Below are 26843 nucleotides of genomic sequence, written 5' to 3'. Positions count from 1 at the left end.
AGAATACATGTTGAAAGGAGTGATCCAATGCTAGACCAGCCAAAGATTCAAAATGGACATTTATTTTGCTCTTCTAAATGCAATAAAGTTATAAAGTGAATGGTTGGTGTTTTGCCAGTTTTATGAGATAAATTAAGCAATTTATTTGAAATGTTTTAGCATGTCAGACACAGTAATTCCTGCCTTTTAAAGAGTGGAGTAATGTGGGAAGGCCTTAACAATAAAGAAAGCTGAAGCATGTAATTTTAAAATCAGCTTCTTGTGTTGCTGTGCTCTTTTAAAAATTACCTTTTTTTAGTTAATAATCAAATAACTGGTAGGAGACTGTCAAAAATGGGAAAACATAATACTGGCAATGTATCTACACTGTCTAACACGAAACATTAATATTTTTTTCAAATGTGATTATTAACAATAGATGGGACATTTGCATTACATTCAATACTGTATGCTAAACACAACTGAACACTGCATTTTAAGAAAAAGCTTTCCGTATTATAATTGCTAACTTTTCTTATTGCTTTGGTGCGCTATGTATAGCTGGTTAATATTTAATACAGGATGATAGGGGGAGTTCAGAGGCACAGCCTTAGGCCTCTCAGGTTTAAGTATGGTTCTGTATGCATGAGCTCATTCTCTCTTTTGCTTGTTAAACCGACCGACTCTGTACTACAAACTGACAGGTTCCGTTTTTCTTTTCCTTTTTCTTTTCTTCAGGAGAGCCAAATTCCATTACATAATGTTCAGCTTCCCACTTGTAGTAAGGTATATTCTAACTTTATATTGAATGTGATCTAATAAGTAGTGGTCAAATGATGGTTTGACGCTTTGTTTTTTTACATCTTCTTGCCTTCTCCAATCTCACATCAGTTTTTCAAATTTTGCTGCAGTTACCAATTTCTTTCACTACTTCAACGACGTTTAATTTAAAACCAGCTTCATATTTTCTTCTGATCAAACGCTCTATCATAGATAAGGGATGCTCTTACGATAAAGGTGTATGAGGGTGGGAGATACAAAAAACACAAATCAGTGCAAACGTCACTTCGGAATAGTCCGGGTATTACTGTGTGGTCACGTAGGCACAATACATAGAAAACAAAGGCAGTGTGTGCCATGGTTACTCTCTCAGGTGGGCATTAGCATATCATAATCTCTTGGACCAATAGCATGAGATTTCCGCATTCGACTTATATGACCAACATTATAAAATATCAGAAATTACACAGTAAATCAAGTCCCAACTTATCCGTGGGAGAACCTACCCGCGAGTATATACAGTATATAAGTAATATATACGTAATGTAAAAATAATATATAAATGAATGAGGTCAATTCTAAATATCAATTGGCACAACTGGTCAAATAATTACTGATTAATTTGAAATCCATAAATTTAGATGCCTTCAATCCTATTGCAGAAGCCTAAGATGTGGGAAGTGTACATACTGTAATGTTCAGTAAATGCATTTTTGGTTCCATTATCTTTAACCAGTCAGTATTTATCTCTTTCCTTTATATAATAATCAAACTGCAAATGGCACATTGCTTACATTCAGATGCTCATTTCTTGTCATTTGTACATTTCACAAATAACACATATGGTTACTAGGTGTTTTAATTATACATCTGTTCACTACAGTTATGACTGTTTATTTACAGAAAAACAAAGTCTCATGAAAGAGATATACAATAGTACTGTAAATTGCAATTTGCAGGACTCCCCTTTTGACTGAATAAATTTATATATAAAAATATGCCTGAAATAATATTAAAGGTTTGTCTGACTGCATGCAAAACTTTCCTAGGCAACTTTGGGGTTCCAAACAAATTGAAAACAAATTTAATAAATAGTTTAGGTGTATTGAGCACCTTTAAAAAGTAATTTATCAACAGGGGTGGCACGGTGGCACAGTGGCGTAGTGGTAGGAGGCCTGGGTTTGATTCCTGGGTCCTCCCTGCGTGGAGTTTACATGTTCTCCCCGTGTCTGCGTGGGTTTCCTCCAACAGTCCAAAGACATGCAGTTCAGGTGCACTGGTGATCCTAAATAGTTCCTAGTGTGTGTGCCCTGTGGTGGGCTGGCGCCCTGCCCGGGATTTGTTCCTGCCTTTGCTGGCTAGGATTGGCTCCAGTAGACCCCTGTGTTAGGATATAGCGGATTGGAAAATGGCTGACTGACTGAATTTATCAACAGAATTTTTAAAGAAGATACTCCCTACTATGCAAGAAAAGTTACCATGGAAAGTGCAAAAATCAAATAACAAAAATGAACAGATGAGAACATAATTTTAAGTAAGTTTAGTACTAATAATAATTTTAAAAATTAGGAATTAAGGTAAAAATCCTCAAGTGGCAAACAAAACGAAAGAAAAAATATGAACCATGACAAATAGCGCTATATAAATGCAAAGAATTACTATTATAAATAAGAAAGAAAATAAACCAACTGAGGCAAAAAAGCTGTAACTAGAAATTTGAAATAAGTTCAAGTGACATGAGAGCATGTTACCAAGCAACTGTAAATGAGATACAAGGCAACAGGCGAAAGGGTGTTAACAATACAAATGAAAATTCCCACAGACTTTCTGATTTCAAAGAACTAAAACATTATGAAATTGTTCAGTTTCTGGAATAAAATGTATTCACATTTTTTTCTAGTAGACTCAAATAGCATTTGAATAATGTATACTTCTGTATTTATATTTAATTTGGTCTGAACAAAAGAAGAAATATTTTTAGGTGTTTCAGAGGCACTTCCCTTGCGCACAGTAAGTCAGAGGTTACAGTATGTAAAACTCCTAAAGAAATAGTGAGTAATATACTACATTAAACCATAGTGTTCTGTAAAATGGTAGCATTTTCTAATTATAGACTTAATAAGTGTTGATTCTGTTCTATGCAAAAGACTGCTCTCAGGATTCTGTTTAAACTGTAATCAAAGCTGGTGTGTGCTGAAGGCCAGCTAGTAAGCGCTGTTTACAATACAGTATAGAAGGATGAAATCCATTCAGCAATTGCATGATGAATCTATCTATGGTGCATATTTCCAAGAATATACAGTATAAAAAGTTACCATTATTACCTTCACAAAATCAATAATTTACAGTGTGCTATAAATTGGTAGTTTTGCACATTACATTAATCAAATATATTAGTGCAGTGGTTATTGCATTGCATTCACTTCATATATTTCTGCCTAGATATTGTCCTGGTGTTGATTTTCCTCTGAATCCTCTGGTTTTGCTTCCACATTTCCAAAAATGTATACAATAGTTTATGAGTGTACTGTATGTGTAAGCAGACCTAGAAAGGGACTGGTGTCTTGTCTTGCAGCCTTGCATTGGATTAAGCTGGCTTCAGAATATGATACTTTTATTTATTTGGATTTTTCCAAATACACAATATGAAATCATATTACAATAATTAAATGACATAACAACTTGCTGCACTTCACTAGTTGCATTTTATCAATTACTAGTGGAGTATTCGGCTCCTCCTTTGACAGGAATGCTCATAAAATGCAATGAAACTTTTGTCCTGTGCAAATCTTACCTGCATCCTGCGTAGCTGACTTAGTTGGTCTCTCAGGTCACTGGCATTCTGTTGCAGGTCATGAAGATGTAACTGCATCTGTAATCTTGTAATTGCTGTTGTCTGTGTTGCAGCTGTTGGAGGGGGTGGTGGTGTAGGAGTTGCCCTGGTGCTGTGGACTGAGGGGGTCAAAGCTGTCAATCAAATCCAGAGATAGTATTAGGTTAGTGTAATTTCTGCAGAGCATAACTAATATTAACCCACCCTATTTTTATAACTCATTTACTTAATTACAGGATCAAAGGAAGTCGGTGAGCACAGAGACAGCATTAGATACTAGGCAGGAAGCAACCCGGGATAAGACTGCAGTCAATCCCTGGGCACACTCATTCACCCCCACAAGAACAATTTAGATATACCAGTTGACCGAGTATAGGCCAAAACTGCAAAACACTGAGAAAACCTATGCAGACAGAAAGTGACCATTAAATGAACTAAGGATCTTGGAGCTTTGAAGCAGCAACTGTAACTCTAACTACCAAGTTTAACAGAGTTTATTTGTAGGACAATCCAATTCTGTAATAAAACCATTACAAAATTTTAAATTACCTAAGAAATATACCAATATTACTCATAGACATGTGCCACACCTACTGAAATATCCATCCATCCATTTTCTAACCCGCTGAATCCGAATACAGGGTCACGGGGGTCTGCTGGAGCCAATCCCAGCCAACACAGGGCACAAGGCAGGAACCAATCCTGGGCAGGGTGCCAACCCACCACAGCCTACTGAAATATTTTTCTGAAATTGAAAATGTGTCACACAAATTGCAGTACACTGGCGTATACTGCTCTCCATACTATGAAAATACACTTGAGATGCACCCATGGCCTTTTTATTTTCATGACTTAACATTATGCTCAAATGACTGACCTCATAACAAAAACAACCTGAAAACACTACATACTTCCAGTCCCTGATCCATCACTGGTTGGTTCGTTCTTCTCTCTGAAAAAGAGGAGATTCAGTAGCAACTTAAATTATATTTACGTCATGAGCTGTGGAATAACAAAACAAAGGATATTCTGGTATGTATTTTAATGCAATTCAATATTCAATATTGGACCACTACCTTTAAATGCTACTAACATCTTGTTATGTTTGCATATATCTGATTGCATCAAAAGAATACAAATATAATATTCTTAAATACAATCTTACATGCTCTCGCTTTCAGGTCCCCTTGTCAACACACTCTGGACTAGGCCTGTCAAGCTGGCAATTTGTTTTTCCATTGCCTCCATTCTTTCCCTGGTTATATAGAAAAGAAGAACAATAATTCCACTTCTGAAAGAGGTTCACTGCAATACTCAGTACAAGGCAAGTCAACATAGTGAAACATAGTCTTTATTCCTGTCAGCAACAAGTAAATGTTACATGTTCTTACCGTGTTTCTGTTTCGTTTCCTGGCAAGGGGGAGCTATAACCAGATGCTCCTCGTCCCTGATCAGTTGCTACACCCCCCGTTCCAGAAGGGGTGTCAGAAGCACTGCCACTGCGGGACTTTGGGCTCTCCACAAATACAGAGGATGATGCAGAGTCCTTTCTGAAAGACTGGCGGACAGGAGAAGAACGACTGGGTGGCCCTGAGTATGGGCTATGAGGAGCATCACGATCTCTGAGCTGCATGTCACTCATTCGACTGTCTGGAATCTTCTGGGGAGAAGACGGGGGCAGTCTAAAACCCATCCCGATAGAGGAAGAATATGAGTCTGAGTAAAGAGGACCACCAGGTTTGTACAGAGCCTCCTCCAATTCCCCTTGCAGAGCAGCTGCAGAATATGTGCTCAAAGAACGAACTGAACCTCTTCTGTAAAGGCCACTGGACACAGGAAAAGTGAAAGGGTCCCCTATTGCTGCCAAGGACTGTGTGGATGCGATGCTGAGGCGGCCCTCATGTACAAGACTATAAGGATCACCATAAAGGCCCTCATTTTTTAATAGCACCATGTTCTTTGTAGCAATTTCTTCATCTGGCTTGACATCACGTCTTTCAAGAATAGCACTGGGAGAAGGGGAGATACCTGCTGGGGGTCCACCTGGACTTGAAGAGGCATGGTGAGGGAGTGGGTGAGCAGGTCCTGCATAAGATGGAGGACGACCCCCACTATAAGAAAGTCGAGACCGAGACGGAGAGCCTGATGGAGGGGATGCAGAGGATGACAGGTGAGGAGATGGTGACAAATTATTCAAACGACGAGTGGGAGAGGATTCACGAGAAGTATACACCATTTCTCTCTAGAAAAAAATAACAGGAAAATAAATACAATCATGCAAAATGTAGAAATATTCCTAAATATTTGCTGGACAGATCTTTCAATGCTTAGGCATCAATGATCAATTTATGCTAAACAGATTCTGTTTAATGCAGCAATTTTACTCCCACTATTCTAATTCTACCTTGTTTCCTTTTGTGTTTTTCTCTACCCTCAAAATTGCATAAGTATCAAATCAGAGCATCTGTCACAGATGGCAAAACTATCTCATCCAATATGGACTTAAGGCATTATGCCTAAGGCCTATTAAATTTTTAAAACCTACAAGAATAAACATAACTCAAACAGAATTCAACAGTCTCTAAAGGCCACACCCTAACTTAATGTCACTTGACTTTGAAACAAACTAAAATAAACAACAGTAATACTTATAAGGACTACAACAGAACATAAGCGTACTTAATAAAGTGAAAACCTGTCTACAGTATAAGAAAACGATAAGATTTCTATCAGAGCTAACCTCATCTGGTTTCTTTCTTTACACGACACATGGATACACTCTAGATGCACACTACACTAGGCAGTGTGGCCAATAAACCACAAAGTTTCTAATGCAGTCCTCATCAATTCTTTAAAAAATAAACAGCTTACTCTATGTGTAACTTGTAAAGTGCTTTCAAATGACAAACTGCTATAAAGGTGCTGTGTAAAATAAACTGCTTCATTGTTTACTGTATCACATGATGAATGCTCTAATTCTCTGTCCTAAATGCATTCATTACACCATTTGCTTAAATTTCTATCTTGGTATTGTGCACTAAATATTTTTAACTGAATCCAAAATAATCTAAAAGCTTATAACATTGTAGTTAAATACACTTCAATATATTGATTTTGTTGTGTCAATACTGTTGAATATACAATACAATCTATTTTTATATAGCCCAATATCACAGCCTTGACTCTCTAAGAGAATATCTAACTAAATGTGAAGTACACAGTATATTGAGAAAGTATTTGGCCCCATCAACTTTCTGCACACTTTATCGTGTTGCAGATTTCAATTTAAATGTACACATTCACAATTTTTACATATCAATATATGACTAATAACCTGTGTTTTCAGAAAGGTTTGCCAATTTATTACATATCAAAAACTGAAATCTCTCATTTATGCAAGTTTTCAGAGCCTTTGCTGTGATACTCCAAATTGTGGTCAGGTGCATCATGTTTGCTTTACATTTCCTTAAGATGCATCTCAAATTTTTGGAGTCCAGATTTGGCATACTGAATTGATTGGACATCGTTTAGAAAGGCACACATGTAGCTGTGGATGTATGGTCCACAATTGACCCTGCATGTCAGGACAAAAAGCAAGCCACGAAGTCCAAGGAACTCTCCTTAGACCTCCATGATCAAATTGTGGTGAGGCATCAATCAGGGCAAAGGTTTAAGACCATTTCTAAAGATCTTAGTGTTTACAGGAGTTCAGTGGCCTCAATAATTGTGAAATGTAAGACATTTGGAATCACCAGGACTCTTCCTAGAGCTGGCAATCCAGTCAAACTGAGTAAGGTAGGTATACAAGAACACAATGGTCAATGGTCACTCAGAGCATCAGAGGTCCTCTGAGTAGATGGGAGAACCTATTGGAAGGATGATCATCTGAACAGCATTCAATCAATCAGGCACTCATGGTATAGTGTCTAGATAGAAAAAAAACCCTTGAGTGAAAGGAATACGACTGTTTAAAAGAGGGAAAAGGTTCTTTAGCCTGACTACACAAAAAAATTGAACTCTTTGAGCAGATCTCAAGGTATAGAGGTAAGAACAGCTACTTCTAAATCAAGAGGTTGCAGGTTTGATCCTGGGTCTTCCCCGTATTTGCTGGTACGTGTAGTGAGCTCCTGTTATTATTACTATGATATAATAAAAACATGCATTTGCTTTGAGTCTGTAACAGCTGTTGTAAGATTTTCCTACCTGCAAAAGATATTGCTGAAGGGACACAAACAGACACACAAATGCTGGTGAATCATGTCTTCTTGGTAACTTGTTGTTACCTACACTTGTTTCGTTATACCTTTGTGAAAGTGTTTATTTTATATTCCAGTAAACATCTAAATGATATCAAATCTGTCTCTGCCTCTCTTGCACATGCACACACACATCCATGCATGAAAATACCATTATCTGAAAACGCTATGTCAGCTGAACATGTTTTTTTTTTCGATCTTGTCCAATCTCCGCATTATGGTGCTGCAGACAGACTGCTTCTTTTAGAGCACATACACTGTCAGCATGGCACTGCCAGATCTAAATACTAGTGGGGAGAATTATGCACATACTGAAGTGACTTTAGTTGCAGGTGGAAGTTCCCGTCCCACTTTATGGTGCCAAGCAGAGTTGTGTTGCAGCACAACAGTTTATTAGCTAGTGAAGGTGACGTGAAGAAGTTGTCTGTTATTACGGTTCTGCCTTTGTCCAAAAATGGCTTTATGACCACAGACTCGGAAAGTCTTTCTCCCGTGGGACGACTAAAATAAGGAGTAGCATTGCACATGCACATCAAAATCTGCTATTTTTCATACGTTCTGCACGGGTGTCTGTTGTCAAAATGCAAATGCCACATGAGTCTCATAGCGGTCACAGCATCTTTGATTGTCAGTGCAACAAATAGTTCTGATGAGGCATCAACTAGACACCATCTGTGGTCATCACTGCTCTCGTGAAAAGAATGGATGTTACAGACTCAAATCAAATGTATGTTTTTATTATTTAATAGAAATAGTAACAGCAGCTCACTTCTCAAAATGGAAAATGTAGGGAAGATCCGGCATTGAAACTATAGATAGATAGTAGATTAGATTAGCTTAGATATAGAATTTTAAGCAGCACGGTTGTCTTACCCTGAGGTCTCCATTGGTTAGGTGTGAACCAGGGTAGGATGCATAGATGGGTTCTTTGCGATAGATTTTTATGATGCTGCGGTCCTGAATATCTCTGACGTCCTCCAGTTCATAAAAAACATTCCTAGTCTCGTCCTTTATGAGAATCGCAGTATTGGGTGACTTAAGCATACCCATGGTGAGTTTTTGTGGAAACATGTGCACAATAAGTGCATACAGAGTGTCCATACTACTCAGCTCGTGAGTAATGTGAACGCGGCGGGTTTCATCTCCAAACTGAAGGAACAGAACTCCTAGAACAAAAGGAACAAAAAAGAAGAAGCAATAAAACGTTTAAACAGATGAGTCTTTATAAGTCTGTGCATCAGAAAAAGGAAAAAAATAGGTGAAAAATTATCATAATTTTCAACTATAATATGCCATTTTCAAGAAACATCTTATCACCATAAACCTAAACAGTTCCTCCACAACCCATACCAACTGTCCATAATGGCCATTTTCCACTACAACATGAGCCACTACATAACATGTAACCATTTTACCATGGTTATCTCGTCATTCTGGTAATCATAAAATAATGCTGATGACTTCTTGCTTCATTAGTAACATTATAATCATACTATTTATAGAACTTTTTAAGGAACTTAAATTACAGTGACTTGCATATCATTTCATCCCATTACATTATTGGGGTTCTGCAGTTCCAGCATAGTATGTTCCATCTCTTGAAATATAACCAAACTAATGGTTTGGTTATAAACAAATTCTCAAATGGACACCTTTTGACCTTTCAATGTCTCTTTCTTGGTTTTATTTTCATCATGTCTACTAATTCTTCACAAAATTTAGACATTCTTTTCAAAATCTTCTAAAGGGCATAGTTGATGAAGGTCCAACAAGCAAGGGGTTGTTTTTCTAACTTAGTTTAAACTATGAGATTGAGCAAGAGAAGATTCATGTTCTTATTCCTAGTTCTGAACACAGCCATTAAAGCTCCACAGATGATTAAAGGGCACTTTCTTGGTGTAATGTTTGTTCACTGTGATGTTATGATTTCTAATTCTTAATTGTTGTTGATTTTCTTAACCAGTTCCAAATTAATAATGTATTTTAAACAAGGTTTCAAACAGCAAACCTTTGGGTGCACAAAATAAATCTACTTATATAGAAATAGGGGTGATAAAGACATTGGTTCACACAAAATGTTGTAGATTTCATCAGAAAAATAAAATATACACTACAGTTGTAGTAGAAATGTATTACATATCAGGAACAGAAACAAGCCACCGAATTAAATGACACATTCAATTAACAGCATGAATTGGTCTCTAATTAAGTAATTGCAAGGTCCAAAAGCAATAATCAGAGTGGGTCCTCAATTACAGGATTAAGAACCAATGGTCTCATTTCACCAACAGATATGACCAAATTTAATTTTGTCTCTAGATGGACCAGTCTATTCTCAACAACTCTTAAAGTAAAATAAAATGAATAAATGTATAAATATTACAGTTAGAACATTTATTTATTTGGCTTACCATGGTGTACATTTGACAAAAATCTGAACTTAAAGTGGGGCAAGGTTTAAGAGTTAAATGCTATTTTGTATTTTATCATGCTAGGCAGACATCACTGCTAATTGTTCTTACCTGGTGCTCTTAGCTTGGTCTGGCTGGTTGAACGTGATAATGGTAGGCTCTGTCGAAAGCGATTCATCCGGTTAAACCCAAGTGGTATGTCGGCTTCTGACATAGTCTCCAGTGATTCAGCTGAAGCAAACGATAATTTGCTTGCCTGGTCTGCTAATCCTGACTGCGTAGATTGGGAATGACGTGGACTTCGAGTCTGTAAGAAAAGTAAAGATGAACGGTGTCATGTAAGACTGGGCTGGAGAAAGATGGGGTTTACGCAAACCATGTTAGATATGTGAGGCAAAAGGAAGGCACAAATAAAATGCCAATCGGTTTAGTAATGTGGGGTAGATAACACATTACAATTTTAAACTAACAACTACTACTGTATGATCCGTTCCCTGACCCCACACATCTAAATATTAACAGCTGTAATAGGGGGATAAATAACTGGCAAATACAGGACACCTCCCAGCAAGGGCACCCACTGGATCAGGGCTGGTAGTATTTTTGCCCATGCTAAATGAAATCCAGGGGCATTTTATGAACAATTTGGAGTATATTAGGAAATATTCAAAATAACATTTTACCCTATAAGAACAGTGAATAGCAACTAATTTTGTCTCACCAATAGAAGAAAAAAATAAAAAATAATCAGGGCATAGATTCAGTTTATTTTTCTTTATTACTAAAAACTATAGTCAAAATATAAACAAAATAGTGATCCAATCAAAAGAAAATAATGTTTAAAGTATAATGTCTGGTTGAAATAAATTTCAATCTGGGAAGCTTTGGTGTATTTTGATATAGGAACAAAGGAAATATTACAAAATGGAAACCTTATTACATCACAAAACATAGTGAACATCTTAAGGACATTCCATTAGGTCAAGATCATCATCATCATTTTCTTCATTACTTTCAGGCATGTTAATATAACGTATTAGCTTAACTAGCTAAATTAACATAATCATAAACCATTATCAAAGACATGTGCCATCACTTCCTGTATGCAGACGTGATGCTTTGTTGAGGAGTGTCGTAAAGTGACAAATTTCTTTATGTTTTCAGAGCCCTTCGTGAACTCACGAGCCTCTTTGGTGCTTACGACTTTAACTCCAGCACTTCAGTAAGGGAAAACTAGGCATGGTTTGCAGTACATTTGAGGTGTTTTAATGGCACACATTTCTAGTTGGAACCAAAGTAACTTCAGTTTTTAAATGGTTGGTAGATTTATCAATTCAATAGTTATTTGGCAGTTGTGTTGGTGGTATAATCCTTTATATCTGTAGTAGGTTTTGCAGTAGCCAAACATACAATAAACTAGTCCATTTCATCAATAAGAGTGTTCATGCAGTTAAAGAGCAAAGGGAGAAGTGGTTAAAGGCATAACACTGGATAGACCTGGAGTGTGAAAGTTGTGTTTTAGTGTGATTGTGACAAATTAAAATTATTACTAATATTATGTATACTTTTGGGGTCATTTTTGTCATTTGCCCTGATAGTTGTCCTAAATAATCTTCACGACTGCACTAAACATATGAGTAGACTTGTCTTTAGACACGTAATATAAAATTTAACCCAATTCAAGGTCAACAGGGACCAGGACCTATCCTGTTAAAATGGGCTAATTTAGAATCACCAGTCAGTACTGGAAATACATCCAAACTTTAAATAATTGGTTGTCTAGTCCCGGGTCACATAAAACAAATTAAGTACATGTTGTGATGTGAAATTTTGCATACAAGTTGATAAATATTTTGTATGTCTTTATTTGTAACTTATGCAAAGCAAAGTAATATTAGTGTTACATTAGTGAGAAGCACTTACTGTATGTTTAACCCCCTAGGACTAAGTCAGGAAAGTAAATTTTATGACAGGGTTGGGACAATATTTCTTTGCTGGAGTCTCTCAGTCAACCCCCACAGGAAAGCCAGGCTGCCTAACTGCCAAGCTTTACCTTAACACATGGTTTGGAAGGTAGGTGTGAAGGTGTTCTGTGCCCCCCATTGGTCTGAAGTATGGCTGTTTGGAACTGGCTTGTATCAGAAGCCTTTAGGTACCATGACACCCTATTGGCTCTAGGGGTTGGACAGAAAATCTATAAATGTGCTTACTTTACCCCCTCTCTCTCTTACCAAACTGATGAAAGACCATCACACACCATGAACTGAAAAGGACAACACAATGAAGAGCACAGCTCGGCAGCCATATTGAGACAGGCATGCAGCATGTTCTGAAGAAAGCTGACCACAAAATGATGCCTTAACTAGAGAAATTTTAAGTAACAAACAAGTCTGTGTGCCGTCTGAAACTACACATCAACATTTATCAGGTTGTATGGTTGCCAATATCCAAATGTACTTTGCATATTGTTATTATTTATGAATATTATCAAAAATACATTATTTAAAGTGTAACTTAACTCCTGCTTGTATTTTACTACACCTAATTGCTTGAGGTTATAAATGTAGAAGGGAAGGTGGGGAGAAGTTATATGGTACAATACCTTAGAAACAGTGGCAAACCTTTGAGATGTGAGGCATTCTGACAAAGGCTACATATTAATAATACAAAAGGGGAAAGTCGAGTAAAATATTACTTTACCAAGACAAAGCAGACAACTACAGTATCCCATCTTTAGAAATTCATGAATTACTTTTCCATTAAAGGCTACGTAAACACTGGTGCTGAAAATGAATACAGAAAAATTGTGGAGGTTTCATTTTGTGGTGCTGGAAAAACCAGTTGCAGTTTCAATGCAAGGGAGATGAGATTAGGTCACCATCACGGGGAGGAGGTCCATGTGATGCAGAACTAGAAATATCTGGGTGTCACTCTGAACTGAAGACTAGACTGAGTAGACAATGCAGACCTGCTGCAAAAAAAAGGTTAGAGCATCCAATGAAGCTCATTTCTTTTAATCGGGGTGACAAGCTACTGGGAATACTCCACTCATCCATAGAGAACAGTGGGCTGTTCAACACCATAGTCTGTTATGGTAGTAACAACAGCTCTGAGTCTGCATTACATGACTGTTTCTGGTCTCACGGCAGGCAGTTGGCCAAACTAAAGTAATGGACAAATTTATTACTGTAGCATATGCAGTCCATAATGTGTAGCTGTAAAGCAGTTATAATACCTCTAATATACATGTCTTCATTCTAGCCATTAATTTAAGATACAATATCATAGGGACACGTTCTTCTCTCTTTATCTAAACAGGAATCATATTTTTGTAGAAACAGTATACATTAAATTTTAAATATAGTGTCTTGTTCTTACTGTATATATCAGTTTAGACTTAGTTTTTACTTTTTTGCAATATGGCTGCACATAATATGTGTTGCGTTTTAACCCAGGCTCCTTACTTGGCTTATGTTTATATTTCTTTTCTTTGTCTTTTTTGTTCATTTTTCAGCTTGGATCATTTATTATAATTATTTCTGTTTATACTGTTGATTTATCATTTAATCGTTTTCTTTAATATATTATAATTTTTGTTAGGTTTGGAATTATTTATGTATTGTTTATTTAAATTCCATTATGTTCCTTGTGTTTTGTGGGAACCCAAGAGCAGGGACCACCCCTTGCATCACTGCTCTCAGCCCTCACCCTTAAAATCTGGCATAAAAAGCAAGTCCCTTTGCAGATCATTTGCATTTTGTTTTGTGGTTTCTGGTGAATTTTGTGTTCTTCATCAATTTCTGATCTTCTGGCTTTTGTTTTTTTTTTTGCTTCTGTTACTGAATTTAGACCTCGGAATTGTGTGTGGTATTTACTTACCATGGGATTGCCTTTCTGGGAACCCCCAGTTTCTCTCTGAGTTAAGCATTTTCTTGTATTTAGTTACTTTTGTACATAAATCCTGATTTGCTTCATAATGATCATTGAGGGTTTTGTCTCATTACAAGCCATAGGTATACGGCTCTCTCTCTTGTGAGATATATTTTGACATATCAGATACTCTCTTGCTATGTTTTTGTAATTTTAAAACTGTTCCCATTCAGAGACCTGGTAAGACTTGCGGCATGCAGTTTTCCTCGAGTCAGGCCTATCTGTGTGTGACCTATATTGTGGCAGCCCAGGGAGGATTCTGGCTTGTTTCTGTGGATCTTTTTAAAGGCCTCACCTGTTTCACTATTTTGTGGTGCCAGAATCATAATAAGATGTTAGTGCTGGAACTTGTAAGTTTCTCCTTTAATAAATAAACTGCTCTCTATATTTCCATCTATATGAAGTACAACTGAAAAGCTATCATAGAGCAAAACAGTAGAGGCAGATGATACATTATTCTGTTCAATACTCATTCCACATTTGCTGCAGAAACACAAAAAACGAAAAACACACACACACACAAAAATACAAACATAGGTTCCTGGGTGCTTTTCTTATAAATTACTATTGTGTACTTTGATGGAAAACATATTTTAGAACTACTGCTGAAGTTCAAAATATTATTAATAAACTTGTTACTCTAATACAATTTTAATACTGGTGCAGTGGTTAGCTGGCACACAATTCTACTAACCTAGATTTGAACTACAGCTCAGAGCTATGTTGTCTAACTCGTGATTTCATCATCTCTTTGATGAATTTAAAAATCGCACTGTCCAATTTCGCAGGCCTTCATCAGAATATGCCAGTCTTCCTGTGAGAAAAATAACAGACCTAGCAGACATTCAAAACCCAGTTTCCCTACTCTCACCTGTACTTCTTTAAGTTGTGGACTACGCTGCAGCACTAGCAGACTTGCTCAGCTTTCTTTTTGATATTCATCTGATAACAAGAGATGTCAATCAAGGACAAGTTGACATGTGCACAGACTCCTGAGGAGAAATGCGAGCCTTGTTCAGAGAGCCTGATGGCTATAATTCTACCTTTACTCACCTTAATCATCAAAAATAATGCACTTATAAGCTACAGCCAGATGTGTACATGAAAAGAACCTTGATCTGATTAAAATATGCTACATTGTCCCTTAAAATTACATACAGTATATGCATCTCTTTTTTCTATCTGAAGAAGGAAGCTGACCTACTCATTTGACACCAAGAGAAAAAAAGCTTTCTTTGGGAGTCTGGGACTGAAAGTTGCTCTCTGTAGGACCTTTTTTATGAAGGCTCTGACCTAGATCTAAAATCCATTCTTCCTAGCTTAGCCAGTGACTGAGCCCTGCCTGTGAAGAAGTCTTTCTTTAACAAGGAGATTTCCGCTCCTCCTCTGTTATGCCAGAAACACCTTTATTCATATAAAGTGGCAGAAGAAACAGCAAGGAGCCTACAATCAAGGTTAGGAAGAAAACACTACATCACAAACTTGGACAACGGGCCATGTGAAAAACACTAACAGTGTAATGCACAGCAAACAAAGGTCTTTTGAACCTGAAACAATGACATATAGCTCAGCACAACATCAATTAAAGGCTTCACATCAAACAACTGTTTATCTGTGCCCAAATAAACTAGAACTCTAGTTAATAAAGCTTTAAATCCTTTTTTATGCTTTTTTCCTGATGTTTTTTCATGTATCAAGTGTGTGAGGTAAATTTCTAGTTTTTGCTAATTTTTCACTCAGTTGGAAAAACTAGAGCTTTGAGTCTTAGCATAGTAATTTACTCCTCTTACCCTTCATAATCTTGTGCATTAGATGATGGGAAAATTAACTGTGGCGTCATAAGATTGCAAAAGTGAAAAGCTAATCAAAAAAGCTTGCAAAATCAAGACAATCTGGAAAACCTCTAAAAGAACAAAAACAGCCAGCCTTTACTGCATTTTATTGTAATTAAGAAAAAAAAGTAAGTTTATTAAGGTAGTACTATTTAACTATCTAAACAGTTACTATTTACTACAGTACTATTTAACTTGTGTGTTGTTACTCTACAATAATTTTGATAAGATTTAGCTTTTAAGTGAATAAACCATATGATCAAGAGCATACCTATTGTAGGGCTAATAATGTAAAACTACTGTTACTTGTGATTGTGTGTATTTCGAGAGGAGCTTAGTTAAAAAGGTTTGTAGGAAAGCAAATGCAGGTGCATGACAGTTAATGAAAAGCAGGCTATTACTAATGCTATTATAATGCCTGGAAATGTGAAAGCAGCTGGATGGGGTGAGAAGCTACAAAGGCTAAGACAAAGAGCATGCTATCAAGAAAGGCTGACATTGCAGGCCATGTTTAAGGCCACTTTAGAAAAGGGGGCCTTTAGAACTGTTCTTATTTTAAACTAGCAGCTAAACAAATCAGGAATAACAATGTATCTTAACAGTGTTGAATTCCAAGAGGCATGTAAATAGAGCAAAGAATTGTGGGAAAAACATGCAAATGTTATTCAAATGTTAAAAGCTAGTGTTTTGTCTATTAAAATGCATATGTTTAATTTCAGGTAAACTAACCAGTGTATATATGCTTCTAGGAATATTTGAAATAGGGACATTTGGGAACTTTGTTGTTTCATTTGTATCTCAAAATTAGCTTCAAATAACTTCAGGTTGGCAAGTAGCAAGACCAAGGAAAAATCCTTAGTTGTCTAGTTTTTGACTGATATTACATGCTAAAAGTAACAACCAAGACATTATAAGAGAAGTATAAGAGAAGACACCACTATTGGCTTGATGCAAACGATATACGGCTTTTGAGAGAGAAAGACAACATACAGCTCGTAAGACAGAGAGATGACACAGCTTTAAATATGAGAAATGTGAACCGCAGTGTTTGGTATTAGAAAGAGAAGGCATATGATGTTCTGAAGATGAACCAAAACAACCTGCTGCCAGAAGACGAAAATACAACATCACCTATGAACATCTTTCTCTCTATTACACTAAAGCAAACCTGGCTATATGAAGATTAATTTGGATCATTCAGGCTGTATGTTTTCTTGTATTTTAACTTTTAGTGTTTGATATGCATGGTTTGTACCCCAATATACATAAGTAATGACTAAATTAAAGTTTGAATAGTATCTTACTGAAACTTGACTTGTTTTTCATACCATCTCCCTGAGTGAAGAATGTGATTTTTTTGATTTTTCACCTCTTTCTTGTCCCAGCAGGAAGTCCTCCTGGCCTCTGTTAGATTATCTGTGCAACCATTTCAAGGGTAACAATACTGAAGGACGCTGGTGTCCCTCTGTCCCCTGCTATGGTACTGAATTTGAGGTAGCAAGCCTTCGCCATCTCATGATCCATGCATCCCTGAAGGACGGCAGCTTTTGAAGCAACTCTTGGCCTTTGCTAAGGTAGTTTGAAAATGTAGTTGTTGCCTTTTCGGGGAAAGCAATTTAGGTCCTGAAGGATATAGGCATCTCAAAAGGAGAGCAGCTCATGAGTTGACCAATTTCTGGCCACTGCTAAAGAATTGAAGTTGAGGTATTAATCCTTAGCCATTGCTTAGATACTGAAGCTGAGGATGCCAGCCTCAGCCATTGCTGTCTGTGATGAGAATGATGGATGAGTGACTGTTAAATGTATTGAAGGGTATACAAGTAAAAAAGGCTAAAAATGTAGGCATTTTCAGGACTAACCAATATAAAAATACCCTTAGAAGTTAAAAGTACCTTTTGTGAACATTTTCACACGTTCGAACAATATTTTTGTCTGTCTCGTCTGTTTTGACTCCCATCTTTTATGTTGATATATAAGCAGTTAACCTATTTCTATAAACAATGTGTTAAACAATAAATTGCATTACTCGGTTTCTTAAAACAAGTGCACTTCACTTACTTTGACATTAGTGTAACAGCTGGGAAGCCCCATCTACAGAAAAAGGTAAGGAAAATAAAGTTGAAGCTTTACTGAACTGACTGATTATTTACTGGCATCCCCAAAACCAAAAATATATTTTTTGATACATTAACATTAATAAATCCATTCACTACCTCTCCAGCATTTTCCTACAATCTGAAAAAGACTGCATCACAATGCATTATAACTGACTTCAGAAATCTGAAGGCATCAACATAAATGTGCATGACAGTGAATTACGCTCACGCTCTACTATAACCATAAATTGGCCTGGCATGAGTAAATGAGTGTGTGTGCTAACAGAAGAGTTGAGGTAACAAAACCCATCCGGACAGGGTATGCACATTTAACAATTAACACTGAAGCTAAGGAACAGCACATTGTGTACCAATGACGGAGAGAGACTATTTTGCTTATTTATGAAGCAATAATTCACAATATTCAGATATAAAGAAGTGTGCACATACATAACAAGTATCTTTTTGCAGTTAAGGACACATTTTTGATCAATTCACATTGGCAAAAACTGTGTCATTTGGATTGATTGATTGATTTTACCAATTTGAAAGCACTAATATAAATCTACATTTACCATGGAATAGTCCAGATCCATCTATATGAATTCTAGATTTAGTACCATACTTGCTAAAATAAATCTGTAGGTTAAAAGCCTCTATTGTTGCAGCAACAAGTCATAAACCACCTCTCAGTAAATGGGGCAGTCTATAGAAATAAAAAATTAGTACAAGGTAGTTATGAACTCTCTTAAGGTGCCTGTAACCCATAAGAAATATAATTGTTGTTGAATACAAATTAATTTTCTTAATGTATTTTCCAGTTTAGGATTTCAAGGAGCTGGATCCCATCCCAACAACACTTGGCACAAAGCACAAACCTACCCTGAATGAGACAACAGTCCATCCACATGGCACACTAATGCCGATGTCTATACCACTTTATATCAGGGCAATTCAGAATTACAAATTAACCAAACATACATTTAGGATGTAGGAAAAAATACAGAGCACCTGAAGAAAACCTCACACCAAAACAGGAAAAAGGTGAAAACACAATACAGGCAGTGACCAGGTTGAAATTTGAACATGGTGTCCTGTAGCTGTGAGTCAACCATGCTAAACAATACTATATATTTACGGAGTTATTAAAACATCTTTTATTAATTCATTTACCTCAAGTGTGTTATCCCTGATGAATATATATATAAATGAATAAATAAAAGATGTGTCAGCAGCAGATGTGAAACGTTACTTTGTTGTAAAAACTCAACACAACAATTAATTGCTCTGTGGCACTTCATAATAAGAAAAATATTTTTGGTTAAATAAATTCCATTATTGGAATAAATATTTTAATAAAAACACCAGTATTAACCATTTGGACTATTACATGAACATTACCTGCTGCCTGATTCTTCTCAATCAATGCCTACATTGCCTTCTAATAATATTATTCACTGGGATAACAGTGACTGCAGACTTGAGAACAGCTGATCATTTATGGGAACCCAACCTACAATTTCATGCCCCTTAACCCACTGAAATCCATGCGTGCCTTTCCAATGAGAAAGGTAATTTGAGATACCCATGCACACAGCTAGCCATGGGAATATGGGATATGCAGGAGAACAGTGAACAAAAAGGAGTCTACGCTAAAAACTTCTGCACTGAATATAAAATTCCTATTTGAGTTATTTGGTAACAACTCTCAGGAGCCATACTGGTAAAAACCCAACACATTATGAAAATCAAGTATTAGTCAAAGTGTAGAGGTGACATAGCAGACACATCTTGTCCACTTCAATGGACCCAGTCTCTGTCTAGATGGTAAGTGTTGAGCTTGCATATTCTGGTTCAAGTTTTAATTATTTTCCATAATTTGGAATTTTTATTCATGTTCTACAGCAAAAAATACAAAGAAATTAAAAAGTACAAAGAAATCAGTAAAAGTAAAACTGCAGAGACTATAGAAAAGCACTATAATATCCATCCATTATCCAACCCGCTATATCCTAACTACAGGGTCACGGGGGTCTGCTGGAGCCAATCCCAGCCAACACAGGGCGCAAGGCAGGAAACAAACCCCGAGCAGGGCACCAGCCCACCGCAGAACACTATAATATAGAGCAATGAAACACTTCCAGGTATGGCAATTCACAGATCCGATGAGATTTACAAAACCAGCATGTTGAACTGGTGTCTACAAATTGTTTCTACTTTATCATGAACAGGACCTGAACTTGTCAGATAACCTCCTCATCCTTTTTTTCTGTACAGTTCTCTGTCATCAGAATGAAATTCAGCAGTCCAATGTTTAAGTGTGATTTGAAAAATCACTCATTTGTGTTTTTTCTCCATTGGTTCTTTTTTTTCTTTTTCATTTGGATTCTTTTTCTTGTGGTCATGTTGGGTTTTTCTCACATGCCAAAGATTAGCATGTTTGGTTAATTAAAGACCTGATGTTTGCCCAAAATGAGTGTGTGTTATGTGTCAGTGGACACTGGAATAAAATGTCATCCCATGTGCAGTGTGGCACCTGCCTTGTACTCTGTGCTGCTGGGATAAGTTCTAAATCTAAAAGACTTTATACTCAAGAATGTGGGATCTGAATTATCCTTGGGCAGCACGGTGGTGCAGTGGTATCGCTGCTGCCTCGCAGTTAGGAGACCTGGGTTCACTTCCCGGGTCCTCCCTGCGTGGAGTTTGCATGTTCTCCCCGTGTCTGCGTGGGTTTCTTCCGGGCGCTCCGGTTTCCTCCCACAATCCAAAGACATGCAGGTTAGGTGGATTGGTGATTCTAAATTGGCCCTAGGGTGTGTTTGTGTGTGTCCTGTGGTGGGTTGGCACCCTGCCCAGGATTGGTTCCTGCCTTGTGCCCTGTGTTGGCTGGGATTGGCTCCAGCAGACCCCCATGACCCTGTGTTCGGATTCAGTTGGAAAATGGATGGATGGATGAATTATCCTTAAAAACCAAAGAATGCAACATGACTATACATTGCATATCCATACTGGATGCCTTGAATTGATATTTTTGGACTAATTGTATTTCAAAACATAAAAAAGCAACTTACCTGATTTTGAACTACTAAATAAAATTATGCAAAAAAAAAATCATGTTTATTTTATATGTAGGATTTCTTTTGGCATTGAATATGTTTCTGTGAGAAAGGGAGAGATCTGGGTTAATTAATAAATAGATTGTAATAGAGTGACTTTTAAGTGCTAAAATGAGCCCATCTGCCAAAACTGGGTGAAGGGCTTAGGACTGTTAAACCATGCACCAGCTCCTCTTGGAATCAACTTGCTTTTAAAGGCCATGTCACATTAGACAACTTTTCTATCGATTTTCAGTTCACCTGGTGACGCGTTTCCTTGAAGGCTAGTTGTATACTCTGATATACTCATCGGCTCACTCTAACTAGTCTGTGACTTGCTCCAACAATTGTCTTAGGTTCTCACGTGCAATGGAATAACCTAGTAGCTGTCATTTTTTTCAAAATTGTGTTTTTTTTTAGTTTTTGGAGTTACTAGGTCTTTCCTGATGTTATAAGGTTGTGGTGATGGCCAAATATTTCTTCACTTTGGTTATGGCATGACGTAAGAAGCTAGCATGTATCCAGTATTTTACATACTGCAAGACAAAAGCCTAGCACCTCCACTGACCAGTGAGGAAAGACGCCTTCCAATGAAAATGTTGGATTACAATCACGTGATTGTGTAAGTGAAGCTCAGGAAATCTAGAATCTAGAGATCGTTAATTATAGGGGCGACATCAATTTGCCAAAAACTTGAAAGATGTGACATACTAGGTTTTTCCATAGTTTGTGAGAGTTATAGGGGCAGGCAGGCCCTGCATGTGCATATGAGATGACAACCAATGAGTGCTAATCTGGAAGTGCAGCAATATAGTAATAATGAATAAGAAAAACAGGTGTCTCCGACCTCACAAAGAAAAAAGAGGCTTTCCTGTCTGGTGTCTTGTGTTTGAAATACCATGACAGAATTGAAAAAAAGAAAAACAAAGGGCAGAGCTTGATGCTGAACTCGCTGTACCTGCTGACCCTATGTACAGCATTGGCTCTGTCAGGTAAAACGTATTGGCAGTCACAAAAGAAGCACACTCAACTGTGCAGGACTGTGTTGCTGTCAGCAAGTCTGATATACCCAAAGACTAGAACTGACGTAAGGGAATCAAAGTCCACATAACAAACAAGATAGGTTAATAGTTTATCTTTATCTATATACATTTTTTGAGTTACACAAAGCCAAAGATTTTCCTTGCAGCCACAAGCTCAAGCAAGAAAACAACTATGGAAGGAATATCAGTCAATCACATGGTTCACTGACACCTGCTTCTGCACAGGAATGGTAAATAGGTACTGTACTGTACAAAATGGTACAATGTACAATGCCAGGTTTGGAACAAAAAACAGAATGTGAAATGACCAAAAAAGTACATTTACCCACGTTATGCAGGACATAATAATACAAAGTCTCTCCCCAAACAAAGTCTTCATAGTCTTTCCTCACTCTGATGTCCTCCAATTGATGTTTGCACCAGTAAGTAACTGCTTGTATAGCCTTGCCTTCAAGTAATTATCAGCACATGGTTATGCTCCTAACCTCCTCCAGTTATGTGTATAATCAAACAAACAGTTAATTAAACAATTAAATAAAGCAATGAACCTCCTACTGAGAGCTCATATAACTGCATATATGCAAATGGCTATTGTCCTGTCTCCTGCTGTCAGGAAATTATACAATATGGAACCCCACTACAATGCTCCTGCGGTAATGAATTTAAGTTAGTGTTTTCAAAGGATAAATCTGATTTCCATTAAGTACAGTAAATAATACCTAGGCAATAAGAAAAACAATACTAAATGAACAACTAAACGTGAAATCTTCGGAAATTACAAAAATGTATATTCTAAAAAAATGAAACAGTTAAACTAATCCACTTACAGTGTTTAAAATGTCATTACAGAGAACACACGCACACATTCATGGCAATACTAGAAAATTTTTTTCATGTCATTGTTCAGAGTACTAAGAATGTAGAGAATAAGTATTATTGGAATACAGAAAACTAATAGAGTAATGTAAAGTTTAATTCATTAGATTTCATTAATTCATATATTTAATATATTTTTTTGCTCTTTATTTCGTCATATACAATTTCTGGTATTAGGAATTTGTTAGTTTTTGCATACATCTTGGGATCAGAGCGCAGGGTCAGCCATTGTACAGTGTCCCTGGAGCAATTGTAGGTTAAGGGCCTTGCTCAAGGGCCCAGCAGAGTAGGATCTCTTTTGGCAGTGACAGGGATTCAAACCGGCAACCTTTGGGATACCAGCGCAGATCCTCAGCCTCAGAGCCACCACTCTGCCCGTATATGTATCTACTTTCATCAAATCATGTTTGGTGATGGGGTCAAAGCCTAACAGTATCAAGAACAAGACTGGAACCAACCAACCCTGGGCAAGGTTCCAGTTCATCATAGCATATACTCAAGCAAATACACACAACACAATCACTCACACCAGGCCAATTAGGAGTGGTCAATCAGCCAAACCTGTGCAGCATTGGTACACCAACACAAAGAGAAAGTATATACCCCATATACCCAGTTACCATGCCCAGGATTTGAGCCCCGTCTTCTGAAATTGTGAGGCAGCAGCATTTATCACAGTGCCTCCTTTTTAAAAATTCACACTTATCAGTATCAGAATTACAAACTGCAAGCAACTGACAAATACATTGCGTATATTTACAGTATTACATTCTAAGTTTAAGATCCCGGCTCAGCATTAACAACGTCTTTTTTCCATTGATCAAGTCACATCACACTCCACAAATACAACTTAGAACACTAACAATCCAACCAATGAAATGGCTCATAAATAGTAAACATGCTATTGATGATTTCATAATTTATAGCTAGTGCACCAAAACTTCAGAAAATAGACACAAATAAGGTTTCAAGGTGTTTGGAGGATCAGTGTATTGTTCCCTGATACACTTTGTTGATTTGAACATTTTCAAAACTTGATATGGAACATTCCAATTTAGTGAATAAACCAACAGCAAAATTCCATTGATGGTGCATCACAAATAACTGCAAATGTTACACCTATGAGCCCATTTGTAAAAAATCATGTAAAAAGTCAAATTTCAATTAATTTCTATTCACTTAAATGAAAATTACTGCATAAGAGAGGACCAAGAATTTCAACAGCTCTCAGTCTAATGTATAGAGCAAGAGGTTTTAATTAAAAATAACAAAGTATGTGAGTGAGGTAGATTGCAATAATAATACAGCACAATTTGAGCAGCATACATTTTTGCGTAGCAGTTTCAACATAAAATACATCAAAAAAAGGAAAGCAAAACCACAATATGTTAACAAAAACTGTGCTTCTTTCATGCAAAAATTAGTCCACTGACATCTAGATAAATTATAGAACAAATGAAGAATGTAAATCTCTACAGAATCTATCTCCATCATTCTCAAGTATTTTTTAGTTTGACTTGTTTGTAGTCTAAGTAGTCCAGCTTATTATACTGACCTTAAAACTCCAGTAGTTTGGCTGCTGCTGGAAAAAGACACAAAAAGAGAAACAGTTACATTTCCACACATCCCACTCTGCAAGAGGAATGAAGAGCTGATGCCAAGTGCTGTAAGAAGAAGTCGTCACTCTTACTTACTCATAAAGAGCAAATACAGCCTACTTGTATGAGCTGAGTAACTCACTGAAGAAACACTTCCTCACTTCCCTCCTTCAATCAAGAGGGTAAATTTTCTATGAACAAAGAGAAGGCAAGGCAACCATGCATGTACAAGACAATACAAACAGCTTTCACATTCCACTTGCACACACTTTTCAAGACTGCTCCTTGGGGTGATTTATTAGCATATGTCAGGCAGGCATAAAATGGACCCTGCAAGCCAGGGACTTTTACACTCATGTTTTTCATTATTTCCTTATATGTTCAAACAGTAGTGTTCAAGAAAACCAATAGTTGATCATGAAATAGTCACATTTTAAGTTACACATTATTTTTATGTCAATTGATTCTAAATTGATGCATATTTAGTGGAAAATGTATTGTACTTTAGATTAACATGCACAAAAAGTTTCATGAAGATATTTGCCATCTTCTGTCCGTTTGAAATGTGTAGCTTAATGCCATCCATTCATCCTTTTTGTCTACCTTACTTCTTTTCACTAGTGTCTGCAGGGACTCAAACCTTATCCTAGCAGCAATGAGACCATCCCTGACCAGAGCTTCATTCCATCTCAACATTTATCTACCTTTGTTCACTCATTAATTCAATTATCTGAATTCTGAACCCACTTTTTCCATCACAGAGTTGTGCAGACTAGAGTCCATATTACAGCAGTAGGCAAGACTCACTAATTTAGTTGAATAAACACAATAAAGACTCTACTTAGTTCTAAAAGGCCACTTTTTAGACACCAAATAATCTAACACAAGTGTTTTTGATCAATTACAGTCCTGAGGAAAAATAATTGCTGACACTACCAGTTTTCTTTATTGTTGCAAATATTTGCCACAGAATGTCATCTTCAACAAAAATCTAGATAAGAAACACAAACAAAGTTATCCAACAACAGCTGACACTGCACGAAAATGTAATTGCCCCATGTTAAATCAATCTATTTTAAAAGGATCAGATATGTCCAAACTACTAAAGAAAGAATACTGGAAACTAGGTTAAGAAGTGAGGTGATGATTAGTGAGCAGCAGTATGGTTTCATGCCAAGAAAGAGCACCACAGATGTGATGTTTGCTCTGAGGATGTTGATGGAGAAATTTAGAGAAGGCCAGAAGGAATTGCATTGCGTCTTTGTGGACCTGCAGAAAGCATATGACAAGGTGCCTCGAGAGGAGCTGTGGTATTGTATGAGGAAGTCGGGAGTGGCAGAGAAGTATGTAAGAGTTGTACAGGATGTGTACGAGGGAAGTGTGACCGTGGTGAGGTCTGCGGTAGGAGTGACGGATGCATTCAAGATGGAGGTGGAATTACGTGAAGGATCGGCTCTGAGCCCTTTCTTATTTGCAATGGTGATGGACAGGTTGACAGACGAGATTAGACAGGAGTCCCCGTGGACTATGATGTTTGCTGATGACATTGTGATCTGTAGCGATAGTAGGGAGCAGGTTGAGGAGACCCTGGAGAGGTGAAGATATGCTCTAGAGAGGAGAGGAATGAAGGTCAGTAGGACCACCACGACAGAATACATGTGTGTAAATGAGAGGGAGGTCAGTGGAATGGTGAGGATGCAGGGAGTAGAGTTGGTGAAGGTGGATGAGTTTAAATACTTGGGGTTAGCAGTACAGAGTAATGTAGATTGTGGAAGAGAGGTGAAAAAGAGAGCGCAGGCAGGGTGGAATGGGTGGAAAAGAGTGTCAGGAGTGATTTATGACAGACGGATATCAGCAAGAGTGGAAGGAAAGGTCTACAGGATGGTAGTGAGATCATTTATGTTATATGGGTTGGAGACAGTGGCACTGACCAGAAAACATGAGACAGAGCTGGAGGTGGCAGAGTTAAAGATGCTAAGATTTGCATTGGGTGGGACAAGGACGAATAGGATTAGAAATGAAGACATTAGAGGGTCAGCTCAAGTTGGACGGTTGGGAGACAAAGTCAGAGAGGCGAGACTGCGTTGGTTTGGACATGTAAGGGGAGAGATGCT

The 26843-nt window shown here is 37.2% G+C and overlaps 1 protein-coding gene across 3 annotated transcripts in view; it reads right to left on the bottom strand.

The window, feature by feature from the left end:
- si:ch211-278a6.1 (SRC kinase signaling inhibitor 1) overlaps positions 1-26843 on the bottom strand; it is a 234677-nt gene that overhangs the window by 97491 nt on the left and 110343 nt on the right. For 2 of the 3 annotated variants that reach the window (XM_039739277.1, XM_039739278.1), the window contains exons 3-10: positions 24687-24713; positions 18080-18112; positions 10371-10566; positions 8722-9014; positions 4984-5834; positions 4758-4847; positions 4504-4544; positions 3554-3726 (exon numbers count right to left, since the gene is read on the bottom strand). In XM_039739277.1, the coding sequence (XP_039595211.1) occupies positions 3554-3726; positions 4504-4544; positions 4758-4847; positions 4984-5834; positions 8722-9014; positions 10371-10566; positions 18080-18112; positions 24687-24713 (1704 nt within the window). Of the gene's footprint in view, positions 1-3553; positions 3727-4503; positions 4545-4757; positions 4848-4983; positions 5835-8721; positions 9015-10370; positions 10567-18079; positions 18113-24686; positions 24714-24825; positions 24874-26843 lie in introns of those variants that run through there. The other variant, XM_039739279.1, reaches the window with a different exon arrangement.

This window comes from Polypterus senegalus, chromosome 17 (assembly GCF_016835505.1).
Source record: "Polypterus senegalus isolate Bchr_013 chromosome 17, ASM1683550v1, whole genome shotgun sequence".
NCBI lineage: Eukaryota > Metazoa > Chordata > Cladistia > Polypteriformes > Polypteridae > Polypterus > Polypterus senegalus.
The sequence above is the reverse complement of the archived record's forward strand: the minus strand, read 5'-3'. Positions and strand labels throughout refer to the sequence as shown.